Here is a 16264-nt window from a genome sequence, read left to right on the forward strand (position 1 = left end):
TACAAAAAATACTTGCCTTTTTTTTCTTTCACATACTGATTGAATTTATTTTGGTTATATACCCATTAATGGGATTGTTGGGTTGTACTATAGTTCTATTTTTCATTTTATTTATTTTTATTGTCAAAGTGATGTACAGGGGGCTTACAGTTATATACATGAAGTAGTGAATACATTTCCTCTCCAACTTGTTACCCCCTCCCTCATTTTTCTCTCACCTTCCTTCCTCCCCTATCTCCCTCCCCGCCCCCACAATCATACTAAGTGAAGTGACTCAAACCGAAAGAAACATAGACTCTATGGTTTTTCTCATTGGTAATAATTAGTATACATCTAGGATAGTCCTAGCAGATGATCACAATAGCCCACTAGCTATGTACATAAGCTCACATAAGATGATGCTAAGCGAAATGATCTCCAAAAATATGGAAACAAGTGGTTTATCATTGATGTTGTTTTTAACGTACTATGTGAAATTATTTATTTCGTTTTCTGTTTATCTTCCTTAGGATTTAGCCCCTGTTGTTGGTGTACCAAAATACTTTCTCTAAGCATGTTTGAGGGCCAAGAGCTACACTATATAAAATCATGAAACTGATTGGCATTCTTTCAATTCTTACATTCCTTCTCTGATGTCAGTCTTTATTTTCTTGCCCTAATATTCATTCCTAAACCTCATTAACACTTACAATTAACTACTTGCCAATTGGTGAGAGGTGTGTTAGTAATGTACCCCCAGAGATATTTGCATCTGAATGTTAACTAGGGGGTGGGGGTGGATTAAAACTTTTAGTCCAAATCAAAGGCAATGCTTTTCAATGTGAGCTGCACATTAGAATTGCTCAGGGATCTTTTCAAACTCTGATGCCCCAACCAATTAACTAAGACTTGGGTTAGGGAAGCAAGTACTAGAACGGCTTAAAGTTTTCCAGGTGTTTTCAATATGTGTTGCAGTTAAGAACATTACTTCTAGTGAAAGTATTTGATAAAACAAACTTTCAAGTGAGTGAAAGAGATATATTTGAGTAAGAGCATGTTTCTCTACATAGAGCTGCTAACTGGTAAAGGAGCTCTATTTAAAGTCAAACTATTATTTTCTCTTTCTTATTAATATATATTAATCATAGAAAAGGGTTCATATGAAATTTCCATTCCAGTATCCATGTTCTTTGATCAAATTCATCCCTCCCATTACTCTTCCTCCTTCCCCCTTGACACTTTATTAAGCAATTTTACTGGGTTGCATTATTCTATTTGCATACATGTGTTTGAAATGCTTGAATTACTAGACAAATGCTACATTAAAATATCACTAGAGACTAACTGCTAAGTCTGGATTTCAGCAAAGTATCACTTGACATTTACCTACAAAATAAAAATAGTAGCAATGCCTATCTTAGTGTTAGAACTACCTGTAAGTTAAAAAGATTAGTGGTTGTATAAATTACAACTGTAATATAGATTATTACCTTAAAAACTGGTCACTGCTTTAATGGGCATTTATTTTAGGAAATCTATGTGTCAAGCAAAGTTTCTGGAAGTATTGTGTATTGTGCTTTTATCATTAGAACCTGTATTACCTGGAAACTTGTTGGCAATGTAAAAGCAAGACCTGCTGAATCAAAAACTAAAAGCAGAACTAGTTGTGTTTGAAGCCTTCCAAGCAATTCTGAAGCATGCTAAAATTTGAGAACCACCATCTAGCCAAATACCAGCAAAAAAAGAGGCAGGGGAAGGAGAGAGAGAGAGAGAGAGAGACAGAGAGAGAGAGAGAGACAGAGAGAGACAGAGAGAGAGAGGAGAGAGAGAGAGAAAGAGAGATTGAGAGACATACAGAGAGAGAATCTGTAAAATTAAAGATCAAAGAATAAATATACACATTTTATTTTAACCTTGAAAAAGGTCCACTGGCACAAATTACTATTCAAAATAAAACTTTTTGTGCTGTGTTTCTCAACCGTTTCTCTATCAATGAGCACATGCTATTCACTAATCCTAGTATTGGTAGTGCATAAATTTGCGAGTCAGATGAATTACAAAGTATGCAGTAGTTTGAACAAAGGATAAAGAAACTCTAGCAGGAGTGCCAATGGGTCTGAAAATAGGCAAGTTTTAATTCACTGGGTTTTCTTGAAGAGGCAGAGTCACAGCTGTATCTTAAAAATTACATTTATCCTAAAAGCAACACCCTGTAGCATCTCAATGTTCCCAATCACGCTAAGGAAGTGTTTCATCACTGACTCAGAGCGAAGGCCATTACTTGGACTGACTCAGCCGCAATGTTTCCTGCATATTAGATTTGTCATTGGGTGTGCTAAGCAACAGAAAGTCTGAAATTGTCTTATCTTATTTTTTTTTCATTAGAAAAAGCTATCATCACGGCTCCCAAATTCAAAGTTCAAAAGTCTGGACATTAATAGAACATATAAAGGGCAATCATTTTACCAGCATAAGTAGGTGGATAAGAATGAGTCATCTGGTAAGAAACTTGAGGGACTCTCTTCTGACTAAAACTGAAAGTTCTTTGACATGTCTTGCTTTCTCTTTCTGCACTTAAAGAAATGACAGTCTCAATAACTTCTCTAGATAGATAAAACTAGAATATCACAATTATGAGCTGACTTTGTATTAATATTAAGTTTCTGAACAAAAATAAAGTATACATGACTTTTTCTTGAAAGGTTTTTAAACTGCTGAAGCTTCACTTAACCATTACTGAGTAGTGACTCTGGTTCTCCCTTTGATTTAAATTCCTGAGTCTCACAGGACATTATGTTCCTCAAACATAGGCTTCCTTATTTAGAAAATTATGGTTAAAGTAGGGGTATATATACTGAGAGGAGCTTCAATGATTGTTATTTACACTAGCCTACCTACCCTAGGATGTTCTATAGTCTCTGCTGTGTGCTACTTGCGCTCTTTCTACTATAGAATACTTACACATTCTAAACTCTCATTTGTATGCTTGTCAAAATTAATTCCTCTCACTCATTGACTGCTCATGAACATTTATTAAGTGCCCGGTGTGTTCTAAAATATTGTTCTGCCCTGCAAAATGAGTCTCCTGCGAGGCGCAGGCTTCCGTGGCCAGGCTATGGGTTGTGTACCTCAAGTGCTAGAGTTCAGTTTCTCTGAAAGTCAACACCCATGACACACAAACTTGGGTGAGAATCAGAATCGTAGACTCCTGGTCCCCAGTTGAAGAACTCCTACTCAGTAGGCCTGAAATGGGTCCCCACATCGACATTTCCAGTCACTGCTCAGTTGGTGTTGATGGTGGAGGTCTAGGGACCTCACTTTGAGAAGCACTTATCAAGCTAAATGACACCTCATACGGCAACTTTCAATCGCCGCACCTTCCTCTCCCACAGAAGGTAATGTGCTAAAGGCCTAATTCAAATTCATCACCACTCAGAAGCAACCAGATTTTGGCTTCCAAGAACTACCTCAAATATCTAAGATAGAAGCTCCAGCATCAAAAACATACATATAAGGAAGAGAAAACACGCCTTCCCGGGGCTTTTCTCCCACCCTGCTTTTTGTTTCCTTGTTTTATCCCCAAATCATAGGAAGTCATTTCTAATTTTTCTCAATACACATGTTATAAATCACCACCAATGTTTTAGATTTTCTTCATAATTTTTACTCGAAATAAAACAATTGTTTTCCTTTTGGATTAATGTTTCATTGCATTTCCCCTACCCCTTCCATTTTTTGTTGTTGTTGTTACACTATCTGTCCTCTGAACAAACAGAATCATAGGGTTGAAAGAACATTGAGAATTTGCTTAATCCCTCGTTGGCCTCAGACAAGACTCTAAACCATCCCCATATATAGCAATTTCAGAAAAAGAACAGGCTCCAACGATTTCCCATTCAACATTCTGTCACACACTTGAAGACACTAACACACTACCCCATTGCCTTCTTCTCTTCTCTAAGCTAAGCAACCTTAATTTTAGCCTTTTGGAATTTCCTAGACTTTAAATTATTTGGACTCTGCTTTAATAGGTTTATCTTACTTTGCCTCAGGGACCGAGCTCTGTATGTGCTCTTCTAATGGAGATTTTTTTATTGGTATGTGGAAGAGGGAAAGTTAATTTATCCAGACTAAAAGTAATGCAATTGTAACAAATATATATGTAAATGCCACTAAAAATAAAGCAGTGGCACTCACTTGAATAAGCAGTAATGCCATTAGTGGCATTAGCAGGAACTTTGTATTTATTAAAAGAAAGCAATGTGGTATAGCAGTATAAAGTACCATTTCACAGGTAAAATGGGTAGGGATTAGAGAATTTTAAAAATATAATGATATTTCACATGGAAGAGACCATTAATAGATTATTACTTTGCTCTTTTGATTTTTTTCACATAGCCTTCACTATGAAAATTGGAGTTGTAGTTCATTGACAATTTGATTCTTACGAGCTTAAAACTGTGGAATCTGTTGTATGATAATCCTCTCTCTGAAAATGATTTCTCCAAGTCTCAAAGAATCAGAGGGATTAGCGACTCCATGACTATGGGACAAGATAGGGATATGGGACAAGAAGAGGGAATTCCCTCTTCTTGATTCAGACTGGGGGTGTAGGTCATACATTAAAGGACTCGGTTTCACCTTGACTCACTCTAAACATCAGTCCTGAAAAGTGAGTCTTTGCTTTTGGAGTGGTGAGGTGGTGTTCAAGTCCAGACCAGGTCTGAGGACCCGGCTTGTTTCCTTGGGTAGTGGGACCCCAGTATGCGGTGGAGGCCATGCGTTAGTCTCCAGAGAGAAGGAAGATGCTGCTTGCACAGCACTTCTACTCACCAGTCCATGCAGCAGCAAGGGTGTTGGCTTTGAAGGAAGCCAACTGTCCTGCTCTCCCAGCCAGAGGTAAAGAATTGCATTGGTGGCCACTAGAGGGAGGAGGATTAGGAATAGAGTAAATTGTGGGGAAAAGGCACCCATGAAAAACGCACATGGGACAACCAACATATCACCAACCAGTGCCTAGCAGCTGCTTCTATCTCTCTGAGGAATTGTAACGGGATTGCTACACACCATTAGCCCAGAGAACCAGACACCAATCATTACTTGTAGCTTCCCATTATGTAGCCTCTTAACTTTGATGGCGGAGAAGGGAGTTTGAACAGGGTTGTGGGAAACACACCATCACACAAACACAGGCACACATACATTCTCTTCCCCCATTCTAAGAAGTTGTATCTGTGATGTCTGAGTTTTGCTCATTTTCTTATGGAAAAACTTTTTATGTTCTTTATGAAGAATATATTCATACACAAAAACAACAAAAAACAGCCCACCTTCAAGATAGTCGGGAAGAACAGCAGCAGAGACACTCATTGTGCCAAGATGTATTTTACCAACAAATCTGTATAAATTACATGAGGTTGAAAACAAATGGAATATAATACAATTAAAGTAAAGTTTCTTTTGCTAAATTACAGCTTGAAGCAAACCTGCAAAAAATGTTTCCAATTAGCTTCTTCAACCAACACAAAGCACAACTGAGAGAATGTTTTGCTTTCCATTCAGCCCACTGGGTGGGCTGCCTAGCGGGTGTCTTACCTCCAGCGCAAGTAGCTGAGCATTCTGACCAAGGCTGATGGTGCCACGTAAAGCCCACTTCATTATCTCCACTGCCCGTCCGAGTGATGGGAACGTTGAACTTATACCTAATTCCCAAATTCTGTTCCTGGAGTAGAACCTGCCATTGAAAACAGCTGGTGAAGATAATTAGAATACAATGAGCCTTCACTCAGATATTTAGTATTTCTTTTGAAGAAGAAAAAGTTACATAGCAAGTCTTATAGGAAACTTAAAAAAAAAAAAACATTTAAAAAGTATCTATCTTATCTATCTGTCTGTGTGAACGAGTCTTGTGCCTAGGCTGGCCTCAAATTCAAGCTAGCTTTCAAAGCACATACATTAAAATGTTTCTCTCTTTAGAGTGTGATAAAGCGAGGATGAACTTGGCTAGAATATAATGTAAATATGTGGAGATCTAACTATGAAATCCCAATCCTGTCTAACAGATACGTCAGGGGTTTTTTCCCCCTCAGTTTTATTTTCATGGATAGGCTACAAACATTTCTCCCTTCTGTTTTGTTTGGATATAAAAATATTACTCAAGAAAGCAACAAAAGACAAAACAGACACATGGAAAGAGCAAATACTTTAACTGTGCACAGATTCTGCTCCCTTAAAGAAATCATTTTACTTTTATTTACCTTGATTTCACCACCAGTAGAACAGAGATAGTAAAATCCAAACCCTCTCACCTCAGAACAGGGGATGAAAACTAGGACAAATAAAATGATAAAGACACATTTACCATGACAATGAGATTTTCAGAGGTGGGACCGAGAGCTTCTAAGGATTCAGGTTCATCCGTTGGTCTCTTGTAGTGAAAAGCTGTTCCAGCAACATCAAACTTCCTAGGCCAGTCAATAGTCCAGGCACCATTAATGTAGTAATCGTCCCCTTCAGATTTTAAAGCTAGAAAAGAAAATGAGAAAGTTCATTTGCTAAATTATCATAGGTCAATTACTGCACAAAAGTATACAATGAACATGGATGTTCACTTAGACAGATGATGACACTTGGCCAATTCCTGGTCCCTCCCTCCCTCCCTCCCTCCTTCTAAATAGTGAAGTAGCAATTGACTGAGCAGCACAGGGAGAAGCTGGAGCTCTGCACACTGTGACATCAGAACTAAAGAGAAACTAAAGAAATAGATCCAAGCCGGCCTCCAGTGGCTCACGCCTGCAATCCTAGCTATCCAGGAGGCTGAGATCTGAGGACTGAGGTTCATAGCCAGCCTGGGCAGTAAAGTCCATGAGACTCTTACCTCCAATTAACCACCAGAAAACCGGAAGTGACATTGTGGCTCCAGTGGTAGAGCGCTGTCCTTGAGCTGAAGAGCTCAGGGACAGCGCTCTGGCCCAGAGTTCAAGCCTCATGACAGACCAAAAGAAAAGAATGAAAGAAAGAAAGAAAAAGAAAAAAAATAGGTCCAAGTCCATACAGAAAGCTAACATATAGCAAGGGCAAAAAGCTTAAATTAGTAAAGACAAAGAAATTGGACTAAGATAGAAGACTAGCCTTTGGGGAGAATACTGATGTTCTATCTCATTCTTTATATATAAATAGACATCCCAACTCTATTCCCAGATAGATTCTGAAAGAGTTCACAACAAAGACTTGTATACTCATGCTCAAAAGATAGAAACAATGTATCCACAGACGGATGGACAAACAAACCATGGTAGACTCATAATGTAATATCATTCAGCTATTAAAAGGAATGAAATATTGTTGCATACTATACTATAGTGAGCTTCAAAAACATTATCCTATATAGAAGAGGCCAGACAGAAAAGTTCATATATTGCATGCTTCCATATACAAAGAATAGTGTAGAATAGGTTAAAAAAAAAAACTATAAGGACCAAAAATAAATTGATGGTTGTCAAGGGCTTGGGCAAAGGTACAGCAGACTGCTTAATGGACACAAGGTTTTCTGTTGGGATGATGAAAATGTTTTGGAATGTATAAATGTCATTGAATTGTTCACTTTATTTTTAATGCTTTCAAATATTTATACTTTTCAGATGTGCATATGTTACATTTTAATCAGAATAACCCTCTCTATGGCTTTCTCTTTCCCACTCCTAACTTTCAATTGATCAATAGCTCTCAGTGTTTCTTTACATCACTTGTATACAGACTGGAAATGTATTTTTAAATGATTCTGCCTTCATTGTTCTTTTACCCTTTCACTTTAAGTGCTCAATTTTATGTGATGTGAATTTTACCTCAATAAAAACAAAACTCCAAGAAAAAGAAGAAATGCCAGAGGGATAAATGTTTACATGTAAATGTAGTTAAATTATAAAGTGCCAGAAGAAAATGTAGCAGAACTTTTTCTCATAACATTACAGTATAAGAAGCTTTTTAAAGCATGAAAAGAAACTCAGCAAGGAAAGGACTAGAGAAATATCTTAGTGGAAGAACACTTGCCTAATGCCTGTTGTTCTATTCCCAACATCCCCTCTCCCTCCAAAAAAATCATATAGAAAATTAATAGATACACAAGTTTTTAAAACCTCGATAGGAAAAAAATATATTCAAAAAGCTTTTTAAAAGGCTAAATGTCCCTGGTTCCACCTACAATCATAGCTATTTAGGAGGCTGAGAACTGAGGATCACAGTTCAAAGCCAAGCTGGGCACAAAAGTCTGTGAGACTCTTATTTTCAGTTAAACACACACACATACACACACACACACACACACACACACACACGAAGTGGAGCCATGGCTCAAGTGGCAGAGCTCTAGCCTTGAGAACAACACACACACACACACACACACACACACACACAGGAAATGGAGCCATGGCTCAAGTGGCAGAGCTATTGTTCTCAAGGCTAGAGCTCAGGCCCCAAGTTCAAGCCCCAGGACCAGCACCAAAGGAGGAAAAAAAACACACACAAAAAAATAAGCTAGCATTTCACTTAGCATTTTATATTATCCTCTAAAACATGGGATTTAACTTCATTTCAGCAGGAACGTGTTCTACCTCAAAGCATGTCTTTCATCTCATAATGAAATAGGGGTTCCGGTCTGCTCCTGCACCACCTCGGCCACATGGTTGGGGGTAGGGTCTGGGATCTTGTCTTCAGGGATGGGGTAGGTGAAGTCCCTGCCCCCCCCCCTACCCCCCAGCTGAAGTTCATACCTGATTCCTGAAGGCAGGGGCAGCACTTGGCTGATAGGTTACTAAATGTGTCAGTCCAGTGCCTGGGTCTGGGTTTCCTGTGGCCCTGCCCCCTGACCTGACCCTATTTAGACCCTGACCAGCTCAGGTGCCATTACACCAAGACCCATGTCTCCATGTTCTTCTCCTGTCTCCCGGCTCTTCTCTGGTCACCAGGGCATCCCAGTCCAGCTCCCCATTGGAGCTGAATTGGTTTGCTGGTATTGTTTTTGTTCTTTCCTTCCCCTCTGGCCTGCATGACTCAGTTTCCTAACAGTGTTGAGTATATTTGCTGGCTGCTGGTCTTTGAGACCCGAGTCCACCATTCAGTCACTGGCCTTTTAATAAAGATCCCCAATTCTACCTTTCAAAATATGGCTTCTTCATTGTCTCAACTTATAGCAATCATACTGATTTGCTTTTCCTCATTCATTTTTAAAATCTAGCAAAACAACTTACCAATGTAGTTCTTTGACATGGCAACTTCTCTGACTTCAATGTGGACAGAGCCTCTGGGTATCTGCACCACTTCCATGTAGCCTGGGACATAGAAGATAGCCAGTAGTAAGCAGCCTCTACCAGAAAATGAGTGTTCAGTAACTACCCAGTCATCCGTGTTCCTTACTTCTTCTATTCTCTCATTGACTTTGTACTTTATAAGTGAGGGAATATGGGCAAATTCTTCTTTAGGTTCATGAATATATTTTAGAGAAAAGATGTTTGTTTTTTAAATTGTCTCTGTTTTTAAAACTCCCATTGTTATTAGCTCATCATTTTCCTCCTAACACACAAAGCTCTTGTCAATATTCTAGGGATTCCCATGTCCAGTTGGGTATGATAGTACATGCCTGTAGTCTAGGACATCTAAGAGGCCGGGAAAGGAGAACACAGGCAGCTTGAGCTTAGGAATTGTGTTGTGAGCACCACTGTGGGACGTCATATTTTACAAATCCAGAGCTGAATGCAGCTTACTGGGAGAATAATTACTGATTAGGAAGGAAAGGCTGGGTTCTATCTTCAGCACACGCACACACACACACACACACACACACACACACACACAAAAGGAAAGAAGGAAAAAGAAGGGAGGGAAGGAAGGAGGGAGAGAGGGAGAGAGGGAGGGAGGGAAAAAAGGAAAACAAGCATAGCTAAATGAAGCCAAGCAGGAAAAGAATAGTCTTTTCCTCAAAATACTTTGCACAAAGCCCCATATTAAACTTAAATGACTGAAAACAACTTAGGGATAATACCACTGTCTGCCTGAAAACAGAGACAAACCTAAGGGGAGAGAAGAAGTGGAGTGTTTTACAGTGCTGAGCGCAGGGGCGCAGCCGCCCGGGGCGCTCACCTCCTCTGGGCAGGGAGTCGTTGAAGAAGCCCTCAAGGGCGTCACAGGAGCTTCCATCCCCACCGCAGACCCGACAGCGATCTTCCCGCGCATCCGACCCCAGGATATTATCACAGCCCACGTGCTGGAGACGCACAAGAATGTTCAAGGGTGTCAACAAAGAACCTCTTGGAAGCATCACGAATCAAATACATCTCACTTACTGAAGTACTTGTTCTTCCAGGAAAGGAAGTTAAAAAAAAAAAAAAAAAAAGAAAAGAACTATTTTTCCCTCTGCCTCCTTTTCTCAGTAAGTCCCAGTGAACATTTCTCATTCTCTACGTTTAAAGGAAAGACCATTTGTCTCCCTAGGAATAGATGCCAATATTTCGATTCCAGCTCATGTCTTCTTTCACATATACATCATGTTCTAATTCTTACAATAGCGTAATTTGTTAGCAACCAATCAAGAATTTAAAAAAATGAAGAAAGATAGCTTATAGTCCTGTAGTCCCGACTAACCACAATGTTTTTTTTTTTTTTCTCATCTTAAGCCACTGTCTCATTCTAGATATTGCATTGTCAGTATTAGAGATTCCTGTTTCTAACAAAGAGAACATGGAAGCATGCCATGTATAAAGCTGAAATTTTACCTTTTATTTCTTCATGTAAGTATTAAAATGTGGAATTTTAGTATTTTTAGCATGGTTTGGTGCTCGAATTTGCACATTTAATCATTAGCTATTGGTAATATACATGTTAGCCCTGAATAAAAACTGTGCTTGGAACATTGTAATATATAAAAATATAAGTGCCATCACAAAATAACTTTTCCTTAAAGGAGATAAGTATACTCTCTTGTACACACACACACACACACACACACACACACACACACACACACACACACACCTGAATCATGACATCTATCATCTACTAACCAGAAAGGCAGGAATTTTTCCAGGAAAAGCTGACACTAAGCAAAACAGACAGCATTTTTATCTCTTCTTTCTCAGTTATTTCTCTTTATCATTTAGTTATGTTCTTTTTTTAAAGTTAAACCAAACCAACAAAGCAAAAAAGTGCTGAGAACGGTGGTTTGGCTTTTCTTATTATGATAAGATTCATACACACATCTAACAAAATTGCATGCATTTCCTCCTACAATTTTCAAGTATTCTGACAAATTCCCTAAAGTAAATGCTTTACTAAGATAAAGACTAACTGTATAAGGAAAACCATCATAAATACTTTAAAAGATAAAAGAGGAGGACTGTAGCAGTTTCACACTTGGAAGAAAAATCATGCTGTGAAAGACATAACATGTGCAAATAAGAATATATGATAGTCATAGGAATACTTACTCTCTGTTTCTTTTTCAACCGTTTTGTTTATAAAACTGAACAAAAGAATAATGGAAATTAAATTCCAAACTAGCTTCATATCCCTAGCAACTGCTTTAAACAAGAATGATCAGATCAAGTCACATTACTCTTGTGCATAAATATGAATGGGTCTTTCTACATAACTGATGGACTTGATTTAAAATTGAATTTGCCTAAAGACTTTCTTAAAAACAAATTAACTAGAAATAAACACCATCTATTCATTGAGAAAAAGATAGAAGTCTCAAAAACCCCAATGAGGAGTAAAATCTGAGCAACCTTGCATTCTCCATTGATACAAATATCCAATGAATCTGCATTGCACTGGGTCCCATCAATCACTGCAGGGGCACGTTCAGTGTAGAAATTGTAACCTTCAGCCAAACAGTTTAATGCACACGGCTTTACACCACCTGAACAAATAAAACAGAAGAGCAATTTTTAAAATAGGATTGTTCTTATGAAGGATGAATTCGTAATAGTTACAGCAAAATTATAACTCATACATACTGTTACCTGATTATATACCTAGATGTATAAGTTTCTTTCCTCTTTAAAAAAAAAAAAAAAGCATGTTTGCTGGACACCAGGTCTCATACTTGTAGTCCTAGCTACACAGGAGGCAGAGATATGTGGATCAAGGTTCAAAACCAGCCTGAGCAGACAAATCCAAGAGATTTTTATCTCCCATTAACTAGCAAAAGGCCAGAAGTGGAGCTGTGGCTCAAAGAGAGCACCTGCCTTGATCACAAAAGCTAAAGGCAAGTATGAAGCTCTGAGTTAAAGTACAGGCACTGTGAACTAAACTAAAATAAGTTAATTCTTATTTTCCTTATTTATGCAACTTAAAAAAGGCCCTTCTGAGTAGTTTTAATGTGTTAAATTTTTCAGGTACTTCTACTGTATGTTTTCAATATATTTTAGTTCCAAAGGAATCACAGTGGATATAATCAGATGTTAAAAAAATTAGGAAAGAAAAATATTTCTAAAAATCAAGGAAATAAAGCTTAAGGAGGATTGAAATAACAACAAAAACTCCTGTTATATATACTCATGAGGCTTATAAGTAAATTCTGCTACACCAAACAAGGATATGTAGTTTTAAAACAAAACTAAATTTGTTTTGCCCTTAATAGTATCACATTCTAAGAGTTTGAGTTTATCATGTCAAGATAGATTCTTGTGAGACTAGTAATGTAAACAGAAAGTTAATGACAGCACTTAAACATGGACAATTTGTATGAGATTAATAAATTAATGATAAACATAAAATCATTGGTTTTCAACATTTCTTCATTACAATTGAATAATTAAATAATATCTTAATGTTCTCTTGTGAATAAATGTATATACTAATTTGGGTGTTATCATCTTAGAAACATGTACTTTTAAAGGATAAAGTAAAAAACAGTAGTGGCAATAAGAACACTAAATATCATGACTTTATAATAGGTATTGGATAACAAAACTAATGTAGATTAATTGTAAGGAAAATAGCCCATTAAAAGATGTCACTTGTAAATATGTAGTTACAAAATTATGTGTTAAAATATTTACTTTAAAATCTTCATTCTGTGAGGTTTATAATACTTTGGTCTTATTCTTAGAAATAAAGAAGACAACTCCAAGAAAAGGTAAATTAGGCAGATAAATAAAAATATGCCTAGGTTCTAGTGAAGTTTCTTAGAAATTTGATTTCTGCAACGTGAGTATATATATTTTTTAAATGGAGTTACATTGAATGATGTCATTAATAATAAATTAGAAGTAGCACATTCTACTGGGGTAAATAACTATTTTATTTAAATTGTTATGCAAAAAATGTCCCAAAAATTTTAGGTATAATTTATTATTATTTTTTTAATAAAAGGCAAGTGGTACCTGTGGCTCCTGCCTATAATCCAAGTTACTCAGGAGGTGGAGATCTGAGGATCTGTTTGAAGCCAGGCCAGGCAGACAAATTCTAGACTCTTATCTCCAAATAACCAGCAAAAAGTTTGAAATGAAGGTATGACTCAAATGGTAGAGTACTGGCCAGTTGTGAGTGAAAAAGCCAAGAGAGAGCCTGAGGCCTTGAGTTCAAGTCTCAGTGTTGGGGGGGGGGGGTGGAAGGTGGGGAGGAATGATGAAAGCCTAGACCTTTTTTTTTAAGCACAAACTACTCTGGTTTGGAAAAACTTGTCCTAAGCTACCAGTTTATATATTCTACAGCTAGAATCCAGGTCCATGTTTCTTTCTATTTTTTCAAAGAAAAAATGCTTCTACATAACTAATAATATTGTTTTTTGGCTTAGGTTAATGACACATTTTTCTATACTAACAAAAGAATGAAAAGTAGTAAATACAATTATTTCTTCCTGAAATCATAATAAAATTAATTGTTTTTATAGGATTCTCAAGAACAATATGACTCTAAATTTCTGTGGACTGCATAGGGATTTTTATCATAATTAACAGTGCTTTTCTCATTTCTAATGTTTTAGAATTTAACATAGCACATTATGTTCTAAGATTGCTAACCCAATTATAACATAATATTAATCATATAAGGTAGTATTTGGTTGGAAAGACACTGATTGGATTCCTTAGCCCACTGTCCTGCATCATGGAAATAGGAATAAATTTCTTGTTTACTGCTGAACACGTGTTCAACTTTTCCTGTTACAATGAACCTTCAGAAAAGGTACTTTTGGCGTGACATAATCAAGACTGAATAAGAGAAGTCTTTATTATTCTCCTGCAGAAGCAATGACTTTTACAACCACCTACAAATGAGAGTACCTTTTGTGAGACTGAGACTCCATGGGAGTTCCAGCCAACCATTGAAACAAAAACAAACAAACAAATCTGAGGACAGATTTAAGAATAGTTTCTTTTCCAACATAGCATCTTGTGAGTTTTACTGTTACATTAGTTCACCCTTTGTTCTTTGTCTCATCAATTTTGGGGGGTGGGTGGGTGGAGGGGAGTCAGGGAGAAGGGAAAGTGGGAGAAAAATGAGAGAGGGGCTAACAAGGTTTGACAAGAAATGTACTTGTTGCCTTACTTAGGTAACTGTAACCCCTCTGTACAGCACCTCGACAACACAATTAACATTAAAAAGGAGAATAGTTTCATTTGATCTTCACTATAGTTTCATATCTGTGTCTAAAACATCCACACAGCCCATTATTTCTCCAGTAGGGCACAAATGATATGAAAGCTCCCTCAGCTGTGTGGAACACTAAGAAGGAGGCTCACTTCTTTTTCATCCTGCCCAAACTACTGTGTTGATAGGTATGGCTTTAGTGTCTTAGAAAATCTAGAGACAGAGAAGAAAGGCCACAGGCTTAATAAATGATGATATTTCCATCAAGAAGGTAATTCATGAACCATTTGGGATATTTCACCTGTGGACACTCTCACAATGGATGATGTGAAAACCCTGAAGGCCTCCTCCTCATTTCTCAAGATCAGCAATCTATGTGTGCCCCCATGGATAAGGGTCTAGTGCAAGTATATAACACAGATATCTAGCTCAGGATCAACTTTGCAAGACTAGAAGAAGGCACAACAGTCTAGCACACCACTGTAAGAAAAATAAACAGGGGGCTATCAGCACTTGGGGCTGCTTTATGTGATCTAAAGAAGAACATCAAATCTTTATTATTATTATTATTATCTTTAAGTAATTGTACTAAGGGTTTCAATTGAACATATCAGTTTATGAGTTCAAGGCATCTTGACCAAGTCAACCTCTTCTATCATTCTTCCCCATCTATCCCAACTCCATCAATCCCCTCAAGTTACCTGGGAGAATTTCTCCACAAGAGAGAACAGTATGTATGGAGTAGGTACCAATAATTGATATCTGGTAGAATTCAGCATGCTGCAGTGGGTTCTTTGCTGAAGAACTCAGTAAAAACTACTAGAGTAACTGCTTCCTCAAATGTGAACACAAGAATTTAAGGAACAAGAAAAATCAAGAAAACACAGAGCAAATAATTCTAAGGAACTAGAGATCTACAAAAGACCTGATAAAAACTAAAAGCAATTATTTGTTAGAGATATAGGAGCTTAAAGATACCATCTAAGACCTTATGCTGAAGCCCCAGTGAAAGTAACAAAGAAAGAAGGAGGAGAAAAAGGGGGTAGGGGGAAAGAAAAAGGAGCTACAAGAGAGCAAAGATATTCAACTATTTAATTCAGAAAAGTAGCACATGAGCAAATGAGATGTTTGATAGAGGCAGATCTCTCTCTCTCTCACTCACACACATATGCACAAGCACACACACATATACAGAGCAAAGAAAAACAAAACAAAAGTTCTGGAGCTGAATATAATAAATGAAAAGTGCATCAGAGATATCAACACTAGACTCAACCGGAAAAAAATAATCAGTGGGCTCAAATGGGGTCATTCACTGAAAAAGAAAAAAGGAATGAAAAGAAATCCAACACAATTTATGGCAAAATAATTTAAAAAAGAGCTATAATATTCACATGGTGTGGGACTCTTAAGGGAAAGGAAGCTTGCTTAAAGAAAAAAAATGGCTAAAACCTTTTCAAATCTGAGAAGATTAACATCTAGGTATAGGAAGCTCAGTGTTCTTTAATAAAGTTCAACCCAAAGAAAAAGTGAAAGGTATAGTATAATAGAACTTAAACATTAAAGTCAGCCCAAGCCCTGAGTTTGAGCTACAGAATCAGCATGTGCGCATGTGCACACACACACACTCCCTTTAATAGAGAGTAGAAAAGACCAAGAAAATTATTATAAATAACACTTCCAGATATATATGCATCTA

General features: G+C 37.3%; 1 protein-coding gene across 3 annotated transcripts in view; it reads right to left on the reverse strand.

Annotated features, from left to right (window-relative positions):
• The window catches only part of Adamts6 (ADAM metallopeptidase with thrombospondin type 1 motif 6), a 217360-nt gene that overhangs the window by 59656 nt on the left and 141440 nt on the right, over positions 1–16264 (reverse strand). For all 3 annotated transcript variants that reach the window (XR_007214095.1, XM_048368168.1, XM_048368166.1), the window contains 5 exons: positions 11757–11890; positions 10114–10237; positions 9225–9305; positions 6341–6504; positions 5575–5713 (listed from right to left, as the gene is read on the reverse strand). Coding sequence is in view for 2 of the 3 variants with exons in the window: in XM_048368168.1 (XP_048224125.1) it covers positions 5575–5713; positions 6341–6504; positions 9225–9305; positions 10114–10237; positions 11757–11890 (642 nt within the window). In the remaining variant the exon portion in view is untranslated. The remainder of the gene's footprint in view (positions 1–5574; positions 5714–6340; positions 6505–9224; positions 9306–10113; positions 10238–11756; positions 11891–16264) is intronic.

This window comes from Perognathus longimembris, chromosome 19 (assembly GCF_023159225.1).
Source record: "Perognathus longimembris pacificus isolate PPM17 chromosome 19, ASM2315922v1, whole genome shotgun sequence".
NCBI lineage: Eukaryota > Metazoa > Chordata > Mammalia > Rodentia > Heteromyidae > Perognathus > Perognathus longimembris.